The sequence below is a fragment of the Lacerta agilis genome, chromosome 18 (genome assembly GCF_009819535.1).
Source record: "Lacerta agilis isolate rLacAgi1 chromosome 18, rLacAgi1.pri, whole genome shotgun sequence".
Lineage (NCBI taxonomy): Eukaryota > Metazoa > Chordata > Lepidosauria > Squamata > Lacertidae > Lacerta > Lacerta agilis.
This window is the reverse complement of record NC_046329.1, coordinates 11010601-11031059: the sequence shown is the minus strand read 5'-3', so window position 1 is coordinate 11031059 and position 20459 is coordinate 11010601. Positions and strand designations below refer to the sequence as shown.

The 20459-nt window shown below is 54.4% G+C and overlaps 2 protein-coding genes across 2 annotated transcripts; one reads left to right on the top strand and one right to left on the bottom strand.

Moving 5' to 3' along the window:
* Positions 1-1021: 1021 nt before the first annotated feature.
* CHERP (calcium homeostasis endoplasmic reticulum protein) lies at positions 1022-14118 on the top strand. Its single transcript, XM_033136639.1, has 18 exons — positions 1022-1109; positions 1815-1988; positions 2487-2671; positions 3482-3619; positions 3977-4128; positions 4368-4479; positions 4576-4665; positions 6294-6537; positions 6991-7169; positions 7844-8273; positions 9269-9507; positions 9670-9803; positions 11346-11432; positions 11679-11831; positions 12543-12653; positions 12775-12869; positions 13420-13605; positions 14039-14118. The coding sequence occupies exons 1-18, from the start codon at positions 1076-1078 to the stop codon at positions 14041-14043; spliced, it is 2748 nt and encodes a 915-aa protein (XP_032992530.1). The 5' UTR covers positions 1022-1075; the 3' UTR covers positions 14044-14118.
* A 673-nt stretch (positions 14119-14791) lies between these two features.
* C18H19orf44 (chromosome 18 C19orf44 homolog) lies at positions 14792-20197 on the bottom strand. The gene is made up of 8 exons (XM_033136935.1): positions 20062-20197; positions 19240-19803; positions 18485-18785; positions 18000-18106; positions 16832-17312; positions 16606-16704; positions 16091-16260; positions 14792-15002 (listed from the first exon to the last, which is right to left on the bottom strand). The coding sequence occupies exons 2-8, from the start codon at positions 19723-19725 to the stop codon at positions 14919-14921; spliced, it is 1728 nt and encodes a 575-aa protein (XP_032992826.1). The 5' UTR covers positions 19726-19803; positions 20062-20197; the 3' UTR covers positions 14792-14918.
* Positions 20198-20459: the final 262 nt, after the last annotated feature.

Below are 20459 nucleotides of genomic sequence, written 5' to 3'. Positions count from 1 at the left end.
GTTTGGCCAAACTCATGCCAGTCGCTTCGAGAACACTGTCCCACCATCTCGTCCTCTGTCGTCCCCTTCTCCTTGTGCCCTCCATCTTTCCCAACATCAGGGTCTTTTCCAGGGAGGCTTCTCTTCTCATGAGGTGGCCAAAGTCCTGGAGCCTCAACTTCAGGATCTGTCCTTCCAGTGAGCACTCAGGGCTGATTTCCCTAAGGATGGAGAGGTTTGATCTTTTTGCAGTCCATGGGACTCTCAAGAGTCTCCTCCAGCACCAGAATTCAAAAGCATCAATTCTTCGGCGATCAGCCTTCTTTATGGTCCAGCTCTCACTTCCGTACATTACTACTGGGAAAACCATGGCTTTAACTATCCGGACCTTTGTCGGCAAGGTGATGTGTTGAATATATGCTATATTAATTTATGGACCTAACAGGTATCTAAACCCATTTGCACATAACAAAACAGGAGGCTACACAACACAAAACACTGTTGCTGGATGTAGGCTTTATTTTATTTGTTTTTTATATTTTGGAAATGTACATCCTGGGGTTTTATTCCCATTTAATTGGGGGGGGGGGTGTCCCGAGAGAGTGGGGCCCTAAGCTATAGCTTGTTTAGCTTATACGTAAATCCGACACTGGCATAAATAGATAGACAGATATATTATATTTTTGGAAATGTACACCCAGGTTGTTTTTTCCCCTTTAATTTTTTTGGGGGCCCCCAAGAAAGTGAGGCCCCCTAAGCTAGAGCTTGTTTAGCTGATTCGTAAATCCTGCCTCTCTGTAACCTCCGCGCGGAGCCTCCGAGGCCTCCCCTCGCAACTTTATGAATGAGGCGCCGCTTCCTTATGAATGGGGCTGCGCGCGCAACTTCCCATCCTTCCCTCCCTCCCTCCCTCGGAATGGAACACGGCGGCGGCCAGCAGGTGGGCGTGGCTCCCGGCGGGGTCTCCACGGCGACGGCGCTTGGCGGCGGCCGCTGTCGCGAACTCCGCCCCCTTTTTCAGCAGCAGCCGCGCTTGGCGGCAGCCCCGGGGCCTAGCGAGCCGTTCGGAGGCGCTGCTCGAGTCGCCGCCGACGCCATGGAGATGCCGCCGCTTCCGCCGCCGCCAGAAGGTGAGGGGGTTGTGGGGGGGGGTGTCACATGAGGGATGGGGGGGTCTCCGGTCTCTCCCCCCTCAGGCACTCTGCGTATGCTCAGGGGTCCGGTTGGGGCAGGAGCACGAGGAACCCCCACCCCCCCCCATTTCCCGACCTCCCTCGCCTCTTCTGAGGGACCCCGAGGGGGGGAAGGCGAAATAAAGGTGGGGGGTCCCTCCTTTAGCCACGCCCCTTACTCAGAGTAGACCCCCCCCAAAAATAAATGAGGATAATAACCTCCCCCCCCCCCGGAACTTGCATGTCAATAGGTGTACTCTTGAGTAGGGGAGACTGACCGTGGGGCCGGAACTGGGAGGGGGCGATGAAATAATAAAACAAAACAACAAGAGAAGATAATTGAAATTCATTAAATTAAATGCCTACTCCGGGTAGGGGGTCTGGCCAATAGGGAATGTTTGCTGTGCAAAATTAGTGGGATTTGCATAGGGGTGGTTTATACTGGGAAATTGTTTTGATGCCCTTGAGGGATTGTCTAATGATGTGTCGTGCAAACGAAGGTGCTATTGCGTGGTTGCAGGAAGTGCTCCCGAGGCCATTGTGCCAGTTCGCTCCCTGTGACCCAGTGAAGAGCTGAAAGTCAGGACCTTTTCTCGTGATGCAAGCCTTGACTGGTCCCCCAATTTTCTCCCCACCCCCCCCCTCCACCCTCCCCAACTCCAGACCAGGAGCTCCGCAATGTCATTGACAAGCTGGCTCAGTTTGTGGCACGGAACGGCCCCGAGTTCGAGAAGATGACCATGGAGAAGCAGAAGGAGAACCCCAAGTTCTCTTTCCTCTTCGGGGGCGACTTCTACGGCTACTACAAATACAAGCTGGCCCTGGAACAGCAGCAGCGTGAGTTTGGGGGGGGGGGGCTGGGCCACCTCCAAGGGCCTTCTGGCAGTTCCCTCCCTGCGAGAAGCGAGGTTACAGGGAAGCAGGCAGAGGGCCTTCTCGGTGGTGGTGCCCTCCCATCAGGTGTCAAGGAGATCAACAACTACCTGACTTTTAGAAGACATCTGAAGGCAGCCCTGTTTTAATCACTTTAATATTATTATCATTAATTCTGTGGGAGTGCCCAGAGTGGCTGGGGATATCCAGCCACATGGGCAGGGTATAAATAAATTATTATTATTATTATTATTATTATTATTATTATTATTATATCTAGCCAGATGGGCAGGGTATAAATAATAAATTACTACTACTACTACTACTACTACTACTATTATTATTGGGGGGGCACCCGCAGCCCACAAAACACCCCCGAGTTGGCGCAGGGTTTGGAATTGTTGTCTCAAGCTCCTGGCCTCTCTCCGTGACGGTCTCCCATCTCCCTCTCCTCCCTTTCAGTGCTGTGCAAGCAGAGCCAAGATCTGGAGCCCGCCCCACAGATCCAGCCACTGCCCCAGCCCGCCCTGGCCACGGCGGCCGCCCCCATCGCCACACCGCAGGGCACCCCCTCCATGGAGGAGCTGATCCAGCAGAGCCTGTGGAACCTCCAGCAGCAGGAGCAGCACCTCCTGGCTCTGAGACAGGTGAGGGCAGGCGGGTGGAGATGCAAGCAAGCCAGGGCTCTTGGCTCAAGGGAACCCGTACACAATATATATATACATATTGTTCTTCTGTTTTGTTTTCCACGTGGGTACTATTTCTCATTTCTCATTTTTTTCCCCATTTTATCTTACTCTGCGCACTTGCATTTGTTTTTAAAAAAATAAACTTATATAAAAGTCAATTAAAATTCAACTTCCCCCCATGTGTCCTAATGTCAGCATTTACAACTGCATATCAGTCCACTATCGACGTTTCTTTAATCCGTCTAAATTGTCCATAGTTTTTGTTGCTTTACAAGTGTGATTAAAATCCTGCTAATGTTTTCATCTGCTTACAATGATCTTGTAAGGCCTGTCCAACTAGTCCATCATGATCTACTGGTCAATCGCGGGCTGTCCCGGGTCGATCGCGTCATCTTCATCGATCGACCAAAAAACAAAACAACTTTGGCGAAGGCTCCCCCCAAATAGCTCAACAAGTCTGGTCAATGCAGTGGGTAGATCACCGCCAGTTTAATTATGGTGGGTGTAAATTGCAGTCTCTTGGAAGCTGTACACCCCTGTCCTAGATAAATAATAATCCCCCCCATACTTAAAAAAAATTATTGTCCTCTTGGTTCCTGAGCTTTCCCAGTTAATTTTGCTTTTTGGCATAGTCCATCAACTTGGTTTGCCATTCTTCCGTGGTCGGGTAGTTTTTATTTTTCAATAAAGAACGCATATACAAAAATGAAAGAGGCAGTTAAAAAAAAAGAAAGGAAGGGGCCTTAACTCTGTGTGCGTCACCCCCAGGAGCAAATCACTTCCGCCATCGCGCTTGCCGTGGAACAGCAGATGCAGAAGGTCCTCGAGGAGACCCAGCTGGACATGAACGAGTTCGACAACTTGCTGCAGCCCATCATCGACACCTGCACCAAAGACGCCATCTCGGTAGGCGGGGCTCGGAGGTGGGTGGGGTTGGCATCCTGATGTCGCAGGGGGGCTGCCCCCAAAAGGCGTCGAAGGCCGCATGTCGCAGCGCTGTGTCCCAGAGGATGCGCTCTTGTGTCCAGCTGTGGATTCTCCCTAAAGAGCCGTGCCGGATTTACGTACAAGATAAAGAAGCTCTAGCTCAGGGCCCCACTCTCTTGGGGGCCTCAAAAAATGTAAAGGGGGGAAAAAAAACAACTGGATGTACATTTCCAAAATATAAGATAAAAAACAAATAAAATAAAGCAGTGTTTTGTGTTGTGCAGGCTTCTACGATGTAAGTCATGGGCCCCGCCTGTTCCCTTTTGTTATCCTCAGGCCGGCAAGAACTGGATGTTCAGCAACGCCAAGTCTCCGCACCACTGCGAGCTGATGGCCGGGCACCTGCGCAACCGCATCACCGCCGAGGGGGCGCATTTCGAGTTGCGCCTCCACTTGATCTACCTGATCAACGACGTCCTCCACCACTGGTGAGGTCCTGCCTCGCCCCGCCGCAGGGTGGATTGGATTCAAATCAAATCCAATTTAAATCACGATTTAAATCAAGGGTGGGCAAACTGAAGCCCGGGGGCCGGGGGCCGCCCAATCGCCTTCTCAATCCGGCCCGCGGATGGTCCGGGAATCAATCGTGTTTTTACATGAGTAGAATGTGTGCTTTTATTTAAAATGCATCTCTGGATGCTTCCTCTCTCCTTCTCTCCCTTCCCAGCCAGCGCAAGCAGCAGCGGGACCTCCTGGCCGCCTTGCAGAAAGTGGTGGTCCCCATCTACTGCACCAGCTTCCTGGCCGTGGAGGAGGACAAGCAGCAGAAGATTGCCCGGGTGAGCCGCCCTGGCGTGGCCTCGGGGGTGCCCAGGGCCCTGCCTGGAGACCCAGAGCCCAATAACAGCCCCTCTCTCCCTCTTGGTTTCCCACAGCTCCTTCAGCTGTGGGAGAAGAACGGCTACTTCGACGAGGCCATCATCCAGCAGCTCCAGAGCCCGGCCCTCGGATTGGGCCAATACCAGGTGAGGGGGGGGGTTGCGATAAGAGCAAACGGCTAGGTCTTCCCCCAAAATGACTCCTTTCCTCGGGAAGAGATTTTGGAGAATACTTATTATTATTATTATTATTATTATTATTATTTTATTGAAAAGGAAGAAAAGCCTCCTTCTGGAGGACTAGAAACTTGAGACCTACAAAACATTGGGATGCTGGGTTTTTTTTTGGGGGGGGGGTTGGTAAGCCCAGCCCCACATAATCAATCACATGACTTGGCACGTTAAGGTGTCCTCTTTTTCGCTCTTCAGAATACGGCAGCCCTATTACTGCTGCTACTACTACTGGTGTTGTTGTTCAGTTAATTCTTGTTGTTATTTATACGCCGCGCATCTGACCGGTTTGCGCCAGCCGCCCTGGGCGGCTTCTGGCAAACCGAAACATCAAAACGCTGAAAACCGCCCAGTGGCCAAGTTGCTCTTTTCCATTTCCTTCCACTTCCGGTTTGCGTTCCGCCTCCCCTGCGTCGCTGCCGGCAGAACGGTGCGAATTGCAGTCCGACAACAGCCGAGTTTGAGAGAAACGCAGCGTTGACGTACCCCTGTTTCTCCTAAAATAAGACATAGCCATAAAATAAGCCATAGCAGGATTTCTATGCATTTGTGAAATATAAGCCGTTCCCCAAAAATAAACCATACCCCGAAAATAAGCCATAGTGACGTGGTACCTCCCATTAAAACAGCCTGGGGAGGCGTGGCTATGCAGCGTACCGATGCGACACAGTTAAAATAAGACATCCCCTGAAAATAAGCCATACTGTGTTTTGTTGAGCAAAAAAATATATAGTATGCCCACTAGGGGAAATAGGAAGCCCTGAACACTCGTTCTTCAGATGCCCTCTATATGAAGAAGCTCGAAGGGAGATCATGGACCCCATACTGGTGAGGTTTGCAAGCCTCCCAGAAAAGCAGTTATACAACCTGCTCTTGTTAGGTAAAGACCCAATGATTACCAGGGCGGTTGCCAGATTTTGTGTCCAAATTTGCAGATATAGACCTTCTTCTCAGCCCATCTAAGTTTCTCCTCAATGGAATCTCGAGCGAGCCGGGCTCAGCTTTCTGCAGCCACTATTTTAAATCTTTAACATTGTAATGCAATTAATAATTTTCTTTTAAATCTTGTTCAAAGAGTTTTATATATGTAACATCCCTGGAAAATGTTTCGTCCAAGGGATCCGCTGTATTTATTTTTTATTTTTACTTTACCTCCTTTTTAAGAGCTGGTCTTTGACCGTAATAAAGAATGAATTTGAATTTGAAAAAATATATAAGACGGTGTCTTATTTTAGGAGAAACACGGTATTATTGCAAACTGCTTAGTAAAACTCTGCAGCTTTCCTTCATGCTGCAAGATTTGCTTTGGAGGGCAGCACACAAATAAACTTGGGGTGTCTACTCTTGAGCAGAACTGTTCTCTGAGGGGGCCCCTCCTCTTTCCCCTGATGTTTGTGGCACCTTAAAAAGAGCCCCTCGCTTGGTTTTTTCTGAATGAATGAGACGAGGTTCCTTTGTAAGATTCCTCTCCTCTGTCCACCTCTCTCTCTCTCTCTCTCTCTCTCTCTCTGCAAATGCCACCCCCTTCCCCGTGGTCCCGGCAGGCCACCCTGATCATGGAGTTCAGCAGCGTCGTCCAGCCGGTCCAAGTGGCCTTCCAGCAACAGATCCAGACCCTCAAAACTCAGCACGAGGAGTTTGTCAGCAGCCTCAGCCAACAGCAGCAGCAGCAGCAACAACAGCAGCAGCCGCAGCAGCCGCCGCCACTGCAAATCCCACCTCCGGAAAGCGAAGTGAAGGCCGCCGCCGCCGCCCCCCCTCCTCCGGCCGCCCCCATCACCCCCACAGGTACCGTTGGGGTCCCTGTCCGTGGTGGTTGTGTACCCTGCCCTCTGAGCCACAACCCCCCCAGGAGATTAATAATAATAATAATAATTTATTATTTGTACCCCACCCATCTGGCTGGGTCTCCCCAGCCACTCTGGGCGGCTTCCACCAAATATTAAAATACATTTAAAATATCACAGTTTAAAAACTTCCCTAAACAGGGCTGCCTTCAGGTATTTTCTGAATGTCAGGTAGTTGTTTATTCCCTTGACCCCTGCTGGGAGGGCGTTCCACAGGGCGGGCACCACCACCGAGAAGGCCCTCTGCCTGGTTCCCTGTAGTTTTGCTTCTCGCAGTGAGGGAACCGACAGAAGTCCCTTGGCGCTGGATCTCAGTGCTGAACGATGGGGTGGAGACGCTCCTTCAGGTATACAGGACTCTTCAGGTTGACTCTCATTTCCACATTTGTTTCAGACGAAGGGAAGCCACAACTGCCGCTGCCGGGCTCTGCCGAGTACGAGGCCACGGGGGCCGGGGCCGCTGACCCGGCCACGGCTGCACCGCGGGGGCCCGGCCCCCACGACCACATCCCCCCCAACAAGCCGCCCTGGTTCGAGCAGCCACACCCCGTCACTCCCTGGGCACAGCAGCAGGTACTTTGGTCGTGCAGCTGGAGGGGAGGGCTTGGGTGGGGACCTTAGTAATAAAAAAATAATAATAATTTTATTATTTATACCCCGCCCATCTGGCTGGGTTTCCCCAGCCACTCTGGGTGGCTCCCAACAGAACATTAAAAAGTTCGGCAGCGATAAACACAATAAAACTTCAAACATTCCAAACTTCCCTAAACAGAGCTGCCTTCAGATGTCTTCTAAAAGTCAGGTAGTTGTTTATTTCCTTGACATCTGATGGGAGGGCGCCACCACCGAGAAGGCCCTCTGCCTGGTTCCCTGCAACCTCGCTTCTCGCAGGGAGGGAAGCGCCAGAAGGCCCTCGGGAGATGGATCCCGGTGTCCGGGGGTGGAGACGCTCCTTCAGGTCTACTGGGCCGTTTAGGGCTTTCAAGGTCAGCCCCAACCCTTTGAATTGTGCTCGGAAATGTCCTGGGAGCCAGTGTAGGTCTTTCAGGACCGGTGTTACATGGTCTCCACTCCCAGTCCTCCGTCTAGCTGCCGCAGTTTCTGGGTCACCTTCAAATGGAGCCCCGCGTAGAGCACATTGCAGTAGTCCAAGCGGGAGAGAACCAGTGCATCCACCACTCTGGCCAGACAGGGTTTTATTCCTCCCGCCCGCCCACCCACTAACCAAGTCCTTTTGTCTCCTGTAGCCGCCTGAGCAGCCCCCCTTCCCCCACCACCAGGGCCCCCCGCACTGCCCCCCCTGGAACAGCAACCACGAGGGGATGTGGAACGAGCAGAGGGAGAGTGGCTGGAGCAACCAGCGCGACGCCCCCTGGAACAGCCAGCCGGACCCCGCCTGGAACAGCCAGTTCGAGGCCCCCTGGAACAACCAGCACGAGCAGCCGCCCTGGGGAGGGGGCCAGAGGGAGCCGCCCTTCCGCATGCAGAGGCCCCCCCACTTCCGGGGGCCCTTCCCGCCCCACCAGCAGCACCCCCAGTTCAACCAGCCGCCCCACCCGCACAACTTCAACCGCTTCCCCCCGCGCTTCATGCAGGACGACTTCCCGCCGCGCCACCCTTTTGAGCGGCCCCCTTACCCGCACCGCTTCGACTACCCCCAAGGCGACTTCCCCCAGGGTGAGTGGAGGGGGCAGAAGGGTGGCTGGGAGGGGCTAAGGCGGGGGGGGGCCTCCGGGAGCAAGGGGGTCTTTTGCTAGGCCTGGGAGATAATCTGGTTCGATGATATATCAGCCGCTAAACATCACGATACAGTGGTACCTTGGTTTTCGAAGGTAAACTGTTCTGGAAGACCGAGTTCAGAAACAGAAGCGTTTGCTTCGGGAAAACTTAGTACGGAAGACTTCTGAAAAGCGTTCTATAGCCAAACCGTTCACTTCCGGGTTTACGGCGTTCGAGTTCCGGACCGTTCATCAACAGAGACGTTCGGAAACCGAGGTACCGCTGTATACCAATCTATCGCAGCGTTCGAGCTACGGACGACGTGATTCGCAATATATGAACTTCAAACCAGTTTTCAGCGATAATATTGGCCCTTGCCCAGTTGGAAGAAACTTTTTTTTCTCGGGGGACGTTAATTCCTGTGGGACTTTCTGATCCAAAACCTCCGCTGCCTTATGGGGTATGCCTTCGGGAGGAGGAAAGGCTAAGGCATGGGTAGGCAAACTAGGTGCTGCCCAATCGCCTTCTCAATCTGGCACACAGACGGTCCGGGAATCTGTGTTTTCACATGAGTAGAATGTGTCCTTTTATTTAAAATGCATCTCTGGGTTATTTGTGGGGCATTGGAATTCCTTCATATTTTCCCCCCAAAATATAGTCTGGCTCCCCACAAGGTCTGAGGGACAGTGGACCGGCCCCCTGCTGAAAAAGTTTGCTGGATGGTGCCTTGTCCACCTTCCGGCAACTCCTGCCGCCAAGCTGGTGCCAAATGCCTTGTTCTGCCTTCTTTTCGACCCCCGTCAGCGAGGCCTAGAGGGGGGGGTGTCTTGTCATCTTGGGCAGCCCAGGACCCCCACAAACACTGCCCAGGCTTGCACCCCAAGGAGGTCACTTCAACGGATCATGCAGTTACTCAGGCCCTTCTGAAGCTTCCTTCCTTCCTTCCTTTGCAGAGATCGGTCCCCCGCACCACCACCCGGGCCACCGCATGCCGCACCCGGGGATCAGCGAGCACCCTCCCTGGGGGGGCCCGCAGCACCCTGACTTCGGGCCCCCGCCCCACGGGTTCAATGGGCAGCCCCCCCACATGCGCAGGCAGGGGCCCCCCCACGTCAACCACGACGACCCCAGCCTCGTGCCCAACGTCCCCTACTTCGACCTCCCCGCCGGACTGATGGCCCCCCTGGTCAAAGTAAGTGGCCTGGGAGGGGGAGCCCCCGTCCCCACCTCCAGAAGGGCAGGAGAAGGCCTCGGCCGACCCCCGTGGCCTCTCCTTCATGGTCCCAGGGGGGGCGGGGAATTCTTTTCCAGCTGGACTGTGTGCCATGACGGCTCCTTTCCCCTCCTCTCCTAGCTGGAGGATCATGACTACAAGCCTTTGGACCCCAAAGACATCCGCCTGCCGCCCCCCATGCCCCCCAGCGAGAGGCTCCTGGCAGCCGTGGAGGCTTTCTACAGCCCCCCTTCGCACGACCGGCCAAGAAACAGGTGAGATGCGAGGCCCAGAAAGGGCTCCTTTGGCTGGCTTGTTTTTTTAAAAAATGGCCCCCGAGTTCGAGATAGCGGAAATGATGATAAAATTGTTCATGTGTGCAACAACGGCGGCAAGAATTTTTATTAACAGGTAGGTAGCAGTGTTGGTCTGCCATAGTCGCAACAAAAAAATTCCTTCCAGTAGCACCTTAGAGACCAGCTAAGTTTGTTCTTGGTAGGAGCTTTCGTGTGCAGGCACACTTCTTCAGATACCAATATATTTTATACATGAGCAGAGGTGGAAGGAAGCAGCAATTGCCACAAAAGAACACAGTAACAAACTAATGGATCGTGCCGAAATGGCAAAATTAACCGCTAGAGTTAAGATACTCGGAAGATGACTTTCTGACTTTTGGAAGACCTGTTTAGGGAAGTTTTTAATGTTTGATGTTTTATAGTGTTTTTAATGGGTGGGGTATAAGTAATGAATTATTATTTATTCTGTTTTGTTTTTAATTGTTCGATATAAAATGGGAAATTCTTTCTAGTAGCACCTTAGAGACCAACTGAGTTTGTTCCTGGTATGAGCTTTCGTGTGCATGCACACTTCTTCAGATACACTGAAACAGAAGTCACCAGATCCTTAAATATAGTGGGGGAGTGGGGAGGGGTATTACTCAGAAGGGTGGTGGGAATGGGTGATAGGCTGATAAGTGTGGAAAACCTGTTGACGACTCTAAACGGCTGCAATTAGTCTTGCAGGGAAAGGCAAGGGGTGAGATGGCTAAAGATGGCTTTGTTATGTATAACGAGATAAGAATCCAATGTCTTTGTTCAAACCAGGTTTCTCCATGGTTTTAAGTTTGGTGATTAGTTGCAATTCAGCCACTTCTCTTTCCAGTCTATTTCTGAAATTTCTTTGTATTAAGACAGCTACTTTGAGATCTTTTATAGAATGTCCTGGGAGATTGAAGTGTTCTCCTACTGGTTTCTCTGTCTTGTGATTCCTGATATCAGATTTATGTCCATTTATCCTTTGGCGTAGGGTTTGGCCTGTTTGTCCAATATAGAGAGCTGAAGGGCACTGTTGGCATTTGATTGCATACACAATGTTGGAAGATGAGCAATTAAATAGTCCTGAGATGGTGTGTTTGATGTTGTTGGGACCAGTAATGGTGTTATCCGGGTTTATGTGGCAGCAAAGTTGGCATCTGGGTTTATTGCAGGCTCTGGTACCAGTGTCCATGTTGAGTCCTGTTTTTGTATTATTGTGGGTGAGGAGCTGTGTGAGATTGGGTGGCTGTTTGTATGCGATGAAGGGTCTTCCTCCCAGAGCTTCATCGCATACAAACAGCCACCCAATCCTACAGAGGATGAGATGGTTGGACAGTGTTCTCGAAGCCGCCAACATGAGGGAGGCAGTGGAAGACAGGAGGGCCTGGTGTGCTCTGGTCCATGGGGTCACCAAGAGTTGGACACAACTAAACAACAACAACACATTATGGCAAAACCTCAGGATATTTTTCTTAAAATGCCCCCCTCTTCTTTTGCCTACAGCGAGGGCTGGGAGCAGAACGGTCTGTACGAGTTCTTCCGGGCGAAGATGAGGGCCCGGCGGCGCAAGGGGCAGGAGAAGAGGAACAGGTGGGCACGGGGCTCCGGGGAGCGTGCAGAGTGCCGCCAGCAGGGGGAGTGGGGAGGTGCAGAGGGAACCCCTCCCTGTATCGAAACCGAGGGGAAGGAGATCCTGTCCCCTGGGATGGGGCGGCTTCCTGGCTTGGCTGATATCCGGGGGCCACAGGGCCAGCTGAGGTTCCCGGGAGCTTTGGGGTGATGCCCCCGCGGCACAGCACCACTCAGGACCCTCACCCCCTTTTGTCCCCTGCCCAGCGGCCCCTCGCCATCCCGGAGCAGCAGGTCCAAGAGCCGAGGGCGCTCCTCTTCGCGCTCCAACTCGAGGTCGTCCAAGTCCTCCGGCTCCTACTCCCGCTCCCGGTCGCGATCCTGCTCCCGATCACGGTCCTACTCCCGGTCCCAGTCCAGGTGAGGAGGAAGGGCAGGGCAGGAGGTCCTGGGTCTCGCTTGCTGGCACGGCAGGGGGGTGGGTGGGATGCGGACTTTGCCTTTCTGGCCGGCCGGACGGCTTCTTTTCCAGCCCACTTGCCTTTGAAGCTTTTGCCTCTCTGGCCACTGCATCCCTTCGGCACATGCAGAAGGTTGCAGGTTCTCTACCTGGCAGCCTCTCCAGATAAGAGCTAAAAGCCTTGCCACCTTTGCTGTCCCCTGCTCATCTTGATGTGCCAAGGGAAAGGACACTGGGGCAGGGGCTGGGCGACCCGGAACGGACAATAAAAGAGGGGGGATAATCTCACTCCCCAAGTCTTTGTAAAGAGGGCAAGCCAGAAGGGCATGGGACACCGATTCGGGGCTGCCATCTCCGCAGGGACGTTATTCGTGTGGAATCTGTTGGAATCGCCCCTCAAGGGCAAGACATTCAATATTGGAAGAGTCAAGTCCAGCCGAGGGCAAGACATTCAATCTCGCGAGAGTAAAAGCGCTTCTGTATTTTGGAATTGCTAGATAGGGTGCCAGAGAGTCGAAATGGGAAGATGGAAAATAGTCACGCCATGGGCAAAATTTCCGGATTGTGGCAAAGTTGTTCCGACGCTCGAGATCTCTCTTGGGATGGGGGCGGTCTCTTCCTGAGAGAGAGGAGGGGGCTGACTTTGCTTCTTCCTCCGTTCGTCTTCCCAGGAGCAGAAGCGGCTCTCGCTCCTCTCAGAGCCGCTCTCGGTCCAGGTCCCGGTCAAAATCCTACTCCCCCGGAAGGCGGCACCGGTCCCGATCCCGCAGCCAGACGCCTCCGTAAGATTTGACTCGGCGCCGCGAAGGGGCTTGGGATGGGGGGGGAAGGATTGGGGTTGGGGGTTGAGGGATCGACACGATAATCCTCACTTCTCCTTGGTTTCTCCCGCCCCTTCTGTAGCTCCTCGGCCGGATTGGGATCCAGTTCAGGGCCCCCCATCCCCGAATCGAGACTCGGAGAGGAGAACAAGGGGCACCAGATGCTGGTGAAGATGGGTAAGGCAACCTGGTGCCCGATGGCTCTGTCCGCCAGGGGTGGGGTCAGTCTCAGGGGCCTGTTCCACTCCTCCGGCTAGGAGGACTTGGGTTCAAATTCCCACTCGGCCAGGAGTTGGGCGGCTCCCAGCCTGGTCATTGACTCCTTGCCCTCATGCCTACCTTGCAGGCTCGTTGTGAGGATCATAGGGGGAAAGGGAGAACTGTGTAGGCCACCCCAAGCTCCTGGGAGGAAGGGGGGGGAAGAGATACAAAGGTCCCAGTAATGTGAAATTAAAAGCCTTCCAGAGGAATCGCCTTCTCTCTCTGGGGCAGCTCAGTCGGTAGAGCACAGGGCTCTTAATCTCAGGGTTGGGGGTTCGAGCCCCACGTTGAGTGGAACATTCCTGCATTGCCGGGGGTTGGCCTGGATGACCCTCTGGGTCCCTCTACAATTCTGCGGGTCTGCCTGCCAACGTAGAGCGTTTGAGGGCTTGGCAGAGCACTGCAACCCACCAGCCCCAGCTCCCTCCCTCCCTCCTGCCAACCGCCTGCTTTCCCCTTTCCCCAGGGTGGAGCGGCTCCGGGGGGCTGGGGGCCAAGGAGCAGGGGATCCAAGACCCCATCAAAGGTGGCGACATCCGAGACAAGTGGGACCAGTACAAGGGCGTGGGGGTGGCCCTGGACGACCCCTACGAGAATTACCGGAGGAACAAGAGCTATTCCTTCATTGCCCGCATGAAGGCCAGAGACGAAAGTAAGTGGGTCTGCCACATGGCTGCGGGGAGGAGGAAGCCCCCCGTTCCATTTCCAGTTCGCTTTCAACCTGCATGACGCCGTTACTGCCCCCTTGCTGACGGGCTGCCAGTGCTTGGCAAACGACAGGACGGCGAGACGCTGGCTGTGCCCGTCTCCCCGAGAGGCGGGGCAAATGTGTGGGGAGCCGGCAGGCTGCTCAGCCCCAGGGCTTTCAGCCAAACCCTTCCCTTTGGCACCGGGAGCAGCGAAAGGAGGGTCTCTTGAGGTTGCCAGGCCAGTGCGAGGGAGGGCAGGAACTGGGGCAACCTCTCCCATTCAGCTGGGCGTCTTTGTGGGGGCAGCCCTGCCCAGTGGTTACTCGCCTCCCCGCTGGCTACAGGAAGGGCCTGCTCCCCCCCATCCCGCCTGACCCTTCTTTTTTCCTCCCGAAGCTTAACGCCGCTCAGAGCCAAGGGAGCCCAGCCGGTCGTCCATCAGCATCCGAGCTCCAGCCTGGCCACGTGAATTGAGGCTTTCTACTGTACCTCTTGACCGACAACCCCCCCCCCCCCCGTCCCAGACAACCCCCCCCTTCTGCCCATCGGGATGCAGAGAGCTAACCTGCTCCCAAGAGTGTCTTTCCAGGAGGTTTTGCGAGAAGAGAAATCATTTGGGCCTTTTCTATTTTTGTACATAACCTTTCGGGCAAGACTCAGGAGGAGTCGGGTAGGCCGACTCTTCCGTAGTGTTGCCCCCACCCGCCTGTTTCAAAACACGAATCGTTCCCAGAACAGTACAGTAGACCCCTTTCACAACCACCCGCCCCCTAACATGGTGATGTAGCGACTGTTGAAGATCGACTTCCGTAGCTGTGAGACTTCTCGGGTTGCTCCGAGTCAGCTACCCGCCTCGTTCTTACTGTTGCCTTCCAATAAACAAAAGTTTTTTCCCCCCTCGATACCGTTTATGAGATTTATTTCATGCCATCCATAAGTGGTTTCATCCCAGGCACAACTGAATTTTGCACGCTCAAAACACAGCAGGGTGTCCTCTTGTCTTCCTCCCTGATTCGATCTCCGCTGAGGTTTCTGTTCAGTGCTCTGGTTGACGCCGTATGGTCCTGCGGGGCTGTGCAGGAGTCTGCAAGGCTGGAGTTGGTGGGGCAATGGCCTCCCCCCCCTTTCTCTGCTGTAATTTTTAGGGCCTCTGCTTGCCTTGTTCCAGAAGAGCCCCAGCTCTTCATTCCGGTAAAATTGCTGGCCGGTTGTCGGGACCCGAGCGGTTTCTTTCTCGTTCCGGAGAGCCAGCTCCGACGCTCCTCCCGTGCGCTTTTCAAAAGGCGGCTTGCCCTCGCCGCTCCAGTTCTCGCAAAGCTTGCTCCACTGTCAGAGGCGGGGGCTTGTGGCGCTCGATGTACTGCAGAGGGAAGAAGCAGGTTGAGACCCACAGGGATGCTGCTGCAAGGCCCTTAAAAGACACACACACACTCATACTCCGGACAATGAGACTTGCTGGAAATTGCAGGGATGGTCCTCCGTATTAGGGGCCGCCGTTCATCCCAAAGTTACTTTCTGCATCATTGTACAGTGGTACCTCAGGTTACAGACGCTTCAGGTTACATACAGGTGAAACTCGAAAAATTAGAATATCGTGGAAAGGTTCGTTTCTTTCAGTAATTCAACTTAAAAGGTGAAACTAATATATGAGATAGACTCATGACATGCAAAGCGAGATGTGTGTCAAGCCTTTATTGGTTATAATTGTGATGATTATGGCGTACAGCTGATGAGAACCCCAAATTAACAATGTCAACTTTGGGGTTTTCATCAGCTGTGCGCCAAAATCTTCACATTTATAGCAAGCAAAGGCTTGACGTATCTCGCTTTGCATGTCATGAGTCTATCTCATATATTAAACTCCAGTAGCGAATGAAAACAATTGCTTACATAAATGGACTTTTCCACGATATTCTAATTTTTCAAGTTTCACCTGTATGCTTCAGGTTACAGACTCCGCTAACCGAGAAATAACGCTTCAGGTTAAAAACTTTCCTTCAGGGTGACAGAAATCGTGCTCTGGCGGCCCAGCGGCAGCGGGAGGATCCCATTAGCTAAAGTGGTGCTTCAGGTTAAGAACATTTTCAGGTTAAGAACGGACCTCCGGAACCAGAGGTACCACTGTATTTATCTATATGCTGCCTTTCTCCCCTGGCAGGAACTCAAGGTGGCTTACAGGTGAAATGGAAACAACTAAAAAAACATCGGGAGGGGCACCAAACCTTAGAATGAAACCAGACATATCTATTAAATCACAGCACCGGTACCTTTCCTTAAAAACAAGACAGTTCCCCAAAGCCTGTTGGCTTAAGGACTAGGCAGTTTTGCGAGGGGAATAAAACCCAGCTCCTGCCTGCCCACCCGGCGAGTGTTTCGGACTGCATCTCCCACCCCCCACCCCCAGACGGCACGGCCTCTGCGGTCCCAAACGCCTGCCGGGAGCATTACCTCCTTGGCTTCTTCCAGGGTGTGGTAGTGGAAGCCCCCCTCTTCCTCCAGGGACGCCACCCAGGAGGCGTGGAGCCGGCGGGCGGCGTCTGCAAACTGCCGGATGAGCAGCATGTTCTGCTTCAGCAGCTCGTTGAGGGCGAAGACGGCCGGGCTGTAGGTGGTCAGTGCTGCGGGCGGAAGAAGGGGAGGTGGGTGCGGGGAGGGAGGGAGTCAGCGCTGGGGCCTGGCAGGGAAAGAGCTTCCCCGGGCTCGGCTCTAGGGCAACCTTTGCTCAGGCCCCATAGGGAAGGGACCTCTCTTCCGGACCCCCAGCTCTGCTTCAGTTCTTTCTCTCAAGGGGGACAGAGGCAACTAAGTCAACCAGCAGCAATGGCTGTCTGGGGTTTCGGAGCCACCCCTTCCTGCGCCCTTCTGCATGCCACGCAGCTGAATGACGGGCAAAGTCTAGGGTGAGCTGTCCTGTGCCAAGCGGGCGCTTGGGGGTCCAAGGATAGCGGGAGGGGAGAGGGTACCTTCCAGCGTCTCCAAGCTCACGACGTGGCTGGCGATGGGCGGCGTCTCCAGAGGGATTCCTGCTCCCATCGCTGGGCCGAGAGCTGCAGGAGCGTCGCCTGGAGGAGGGGAAGGAGGAGACGCTCTTGGGAGACCGGCAGGCGAACCGAGGGCACCTGGGCCAGGCTTAACGGGACTTTGGAGCTTTGCACAGATTTCGCCCAGCCTCAGCCGGGAGTGGCTTACCTTGCAGCCAGCAATAGGCCAGAGAGGAGCGGCCTGTCTGCACGGCGGCATCCTTCACAACGACCCTCGCTGGCAGGTGGGTGGTCCTGGCACCCTGTGGAGGGCAGGTGAGGGAGGACGAGGCGGGATGCTCAGAAGGCGCCCAGGCACCCGAGGGGTCCCTGGAGGAGGGTCGCTCCCCGGATGCTACCGAGGACTCAAAGTCCTCCGAATACTCTGCGCTGGTGGGGCTCCCTTCCTCCTCCTCCTCCTCGTCTTCCTCCTCCTCCTCGGGATGGGAGCTCCCAGCAGAAGTGCTGTTTAGCCGCTCGGAAATCTCAGTCTCTCCTGGATCATCTTTCTCCTCCGTCTCCTCCTCCTCCTCCTCCAGGGGAGCAGCTTCTCTCCTGGGGGGACTCTGGGCTTTGAAGGGGCTTTGGGTGACGGCAGCAAAAGGGGAGGCTCCCAGCTCCTCCTTTGACCCCGTCGGCATCGCAGGTCCCTAGAAAGGACGTCTTTCTGTTGAGTATAATGTGAGACGCGGAGGGGACGAGGCTCTCTGAAGCACAGCCCCCCTCCCACCGCCAACCTTGGAATCACAACCCACCCCTCACCCCCAGTCCGGCTGCTCCACGCTCATCTCTAAGCTAGTCTCTTGCAGCTGCAACACATGAGGAGTATTGCAGGGCCAGCAAGACTTTCTCCCTGCCTGCCCTCAACTGGCCTGGCACCCTGAAAAGGAAGAGGAGCTCAGTTCCATCAGGGCTGAATTCTGCTCCCTCAGGCAAGTTTGGGGGGGGGTGAGGTGGCCCTCCCTTTGCCTTTGCATAGGATGAAAATGGGCACATTTGGCTCTTTTAGTCTTTACATTTTTCTAAGTTGCATTTTTTTTTCTTTTGTAATTTGTATGTTGTTTCTTTGAGCCCCCTTGCAGTGGATCTCTTTTGGCCAGAAGCTGGCACAGACAAAAACCCTGGCAATAATAATAATAATAATAATAATAAATAAAGACTCTTGGTTGTGGTTTCCTTGCAATGCTCACGCCACCAGAAAGGAACAGACGTGGCAAATGTCTGGCTCCTGGTGAGGATGGGGCAAAATAATAACAATATTACTTGTACTCTGCCCATCCGGCCAGGCCTCTCCAGCCACTCTGGAAGGCTCCCAAAAGAATCAAAAAACACCAGACATTGAAAAGTTCACTAAACGGGGGGTATCTTACCTCTCCCGACACTTCGCTCTGGCTGGCTGCAGCGGGGGCCAAGTCGTCCAGGCTCAACACGTTCACTCTGAAATCTGCAGCAAGGAACGAGACGGACATTCAGCAGCGGGGCACCCTGAAATCTTCGAGAGGGTCCCTCTCCACCTCCCAGGGGCTGCTCCCCTTTTTCCTGCAATCCCCACAGGAAGTGTATGACCTCGGAGGTTGCTCTTCTCACCTCCGCAGCCTCCACAGCCCAGCTGAAGGTTCATTTGCCAGCCAAGGAATGCCCAGGGCAGGTCAAGGACCAGGGTCACCCCATTCTCACCCTCGGCCAGCCCCCCTTGAGTGGATTCTGCCCACAGAGCTCCCTCCACTTGCTTCCTGCTCCCTTTCAACTTGGATCTCCCTCTGCCAGAGATACACATTCCTCTGCTGGCGCATCTCTTGCACGGGCTTCGCAGATGACTCACCGCTGCTGCTGGCGGAGTCGTCGTCGCTGGTCCCGCCATCCGCCGCTAAGAAGAGCTCGTCGAGGGACCGCACCACGCTTCGCTCGGAGAGAGACGCCTCCCTCGGGGGCACGGAGCTCGCGTCGGGGGAAGGGGAGCCCGCCGGGGTCGAGGAACGAAATGCTCCCCTGCTCAGCCGTGCCGGGGGGTGCTTGCCTGGTGGGGAAGGACTCCTGGGCGTGGGCCTCTTCAGGAAAGTTTTGCCGGGCAAAGGAGACCTCGGGTGGGAAGAAGGTGGGGTTGGCGGGGACCGGATCCATTTCTTAAGAAAGCATGGGGGAGGGAAAGGGTCATGTCACTGCGGCTCTGAGCACCCCCAAAACAATCACCACCACCACCACCTCCTCCTCCTGCAGTTGATGCTGTCCTTTGCAGAGGCCAAGCTGACCTCTGGTCTTCTTGCCGCCAGCCCCAATCTGAGCAGGAGCAGGATCTGCTCCTCAGGCAGGCTTCATCTGAGTTGGGATCTGGAGACGCCAACAGCTGAGGGGCCACTGCCTCGCGGGCCGGAGCAGAGGGCCAAGCGGCAAGTTGCTGAGCTCCCCCCACCCTGCCTTTTCTATGAACGCTATTTCAGGCAGAAGCGCAGTTGGGGAAATGTTGGGGTTCAAAGCCCAACACGCTGTGGGCTAAGCCTGGCCGGCCAATAAAACCCAGACTGTCATTGTCAGTAAAACAGGACCTTATTTTCCCCAGCAGCGCTTCCCCCAAATTACCTTCCTGCCCAGCAGGTCATCCTGCTCCCCCAATTCCTTGGGAGGGGCCGGCCTGCCTATCTCTGTGCCACCCTCGCTGCTGCTTCGGATGGGGGCCGTGGTCTCCTTCAGCCCCGTGGCTTTTCCCAGGCTCCCTCGTCCTCCCGGCTTGGGGCTGCGGCTGAAGTCGCTCAGGGAAATCTCCTCGTCCGTCGTGGGCTCCCGGCCGACGTCCTGCCTGGCCTTCCGGCTGCGGATCTTGCTCTCGATCTGCGCCAGCTTCCTAAGGACGGCGCTTGACCTCTCCCCTCTGGAAGCAGCGGCAAACCCTGTCCTTGCGGCAGGACTGGGCCTTGCCTGCTGGGTGTCTGGGGCCACCTCCTGGGGTTTCTGCTTGACAAACCGGCGGTGGGGTCCAGTCTGCGGCGGTGTTGGGGTCTCTGCCAAGCTTGCCCCCTCCAGCTCCCTCCTTCCCAGGTCAGAGAGGTCGCTCAGGTCACTGGCCATGTAGACGGCAGACAGGCCAGGGCTTCTGCTGGGCTCCAAGGCTGCCAATCTGTTTCTGGGAGCCCCGTCCAGCTCCTCCTGAGGGAGAAGGACAGAGGGTTAAGAGGTGTCATATTAGGAAGATGGTTGGGGGGACGACAAGAGGAGAGCCAGGTGGACATACTGGTTAGTGTCAAACTAGGACCTGTGGGAATAGAGTTTCAAATTCCCACTTGGCCATGATGCTCACTGGGCGACCATTGGGGCCAGACACCAACTCTCAGCCTAATCAAGCTCTTTTTTTCCTGTTTAGGCTGGGTTATAAATGCAATAAATAAAGTGAGTAACAGGGTGCACCTGGGTAGGGTTGCCACCTGTCCTGTATAATACAAGACTGCCCCATATTTCATCCTGTTTTGATATAGTTTGGCCCTGTATTTCAGGTCTTCTCTCTCTCTCTCTGCCAAGTTAGGGATCCTCTGTAAATGCATGTGTTTGAATGGGTGTATGAAACGTCATGTATTTAAGCTCTAGGTATCCAAGCACAGGCAGATTTACAAATTCATGTGTGTATGTTTACATGTGCTACAAATTCCAGAGGGGCCACCCTGCTGGGCTGCAAGAGATTGGAATGGATTGCTTTGAAGTCGCTTGAACACCAGATGAGGGGAAAAATCGCCCCGCCCCACCCTGTCCTGTATTTTGCCAGAACAAAGGTGACAACCCTAGCTGGATGTGCTTTTATCATCACTACT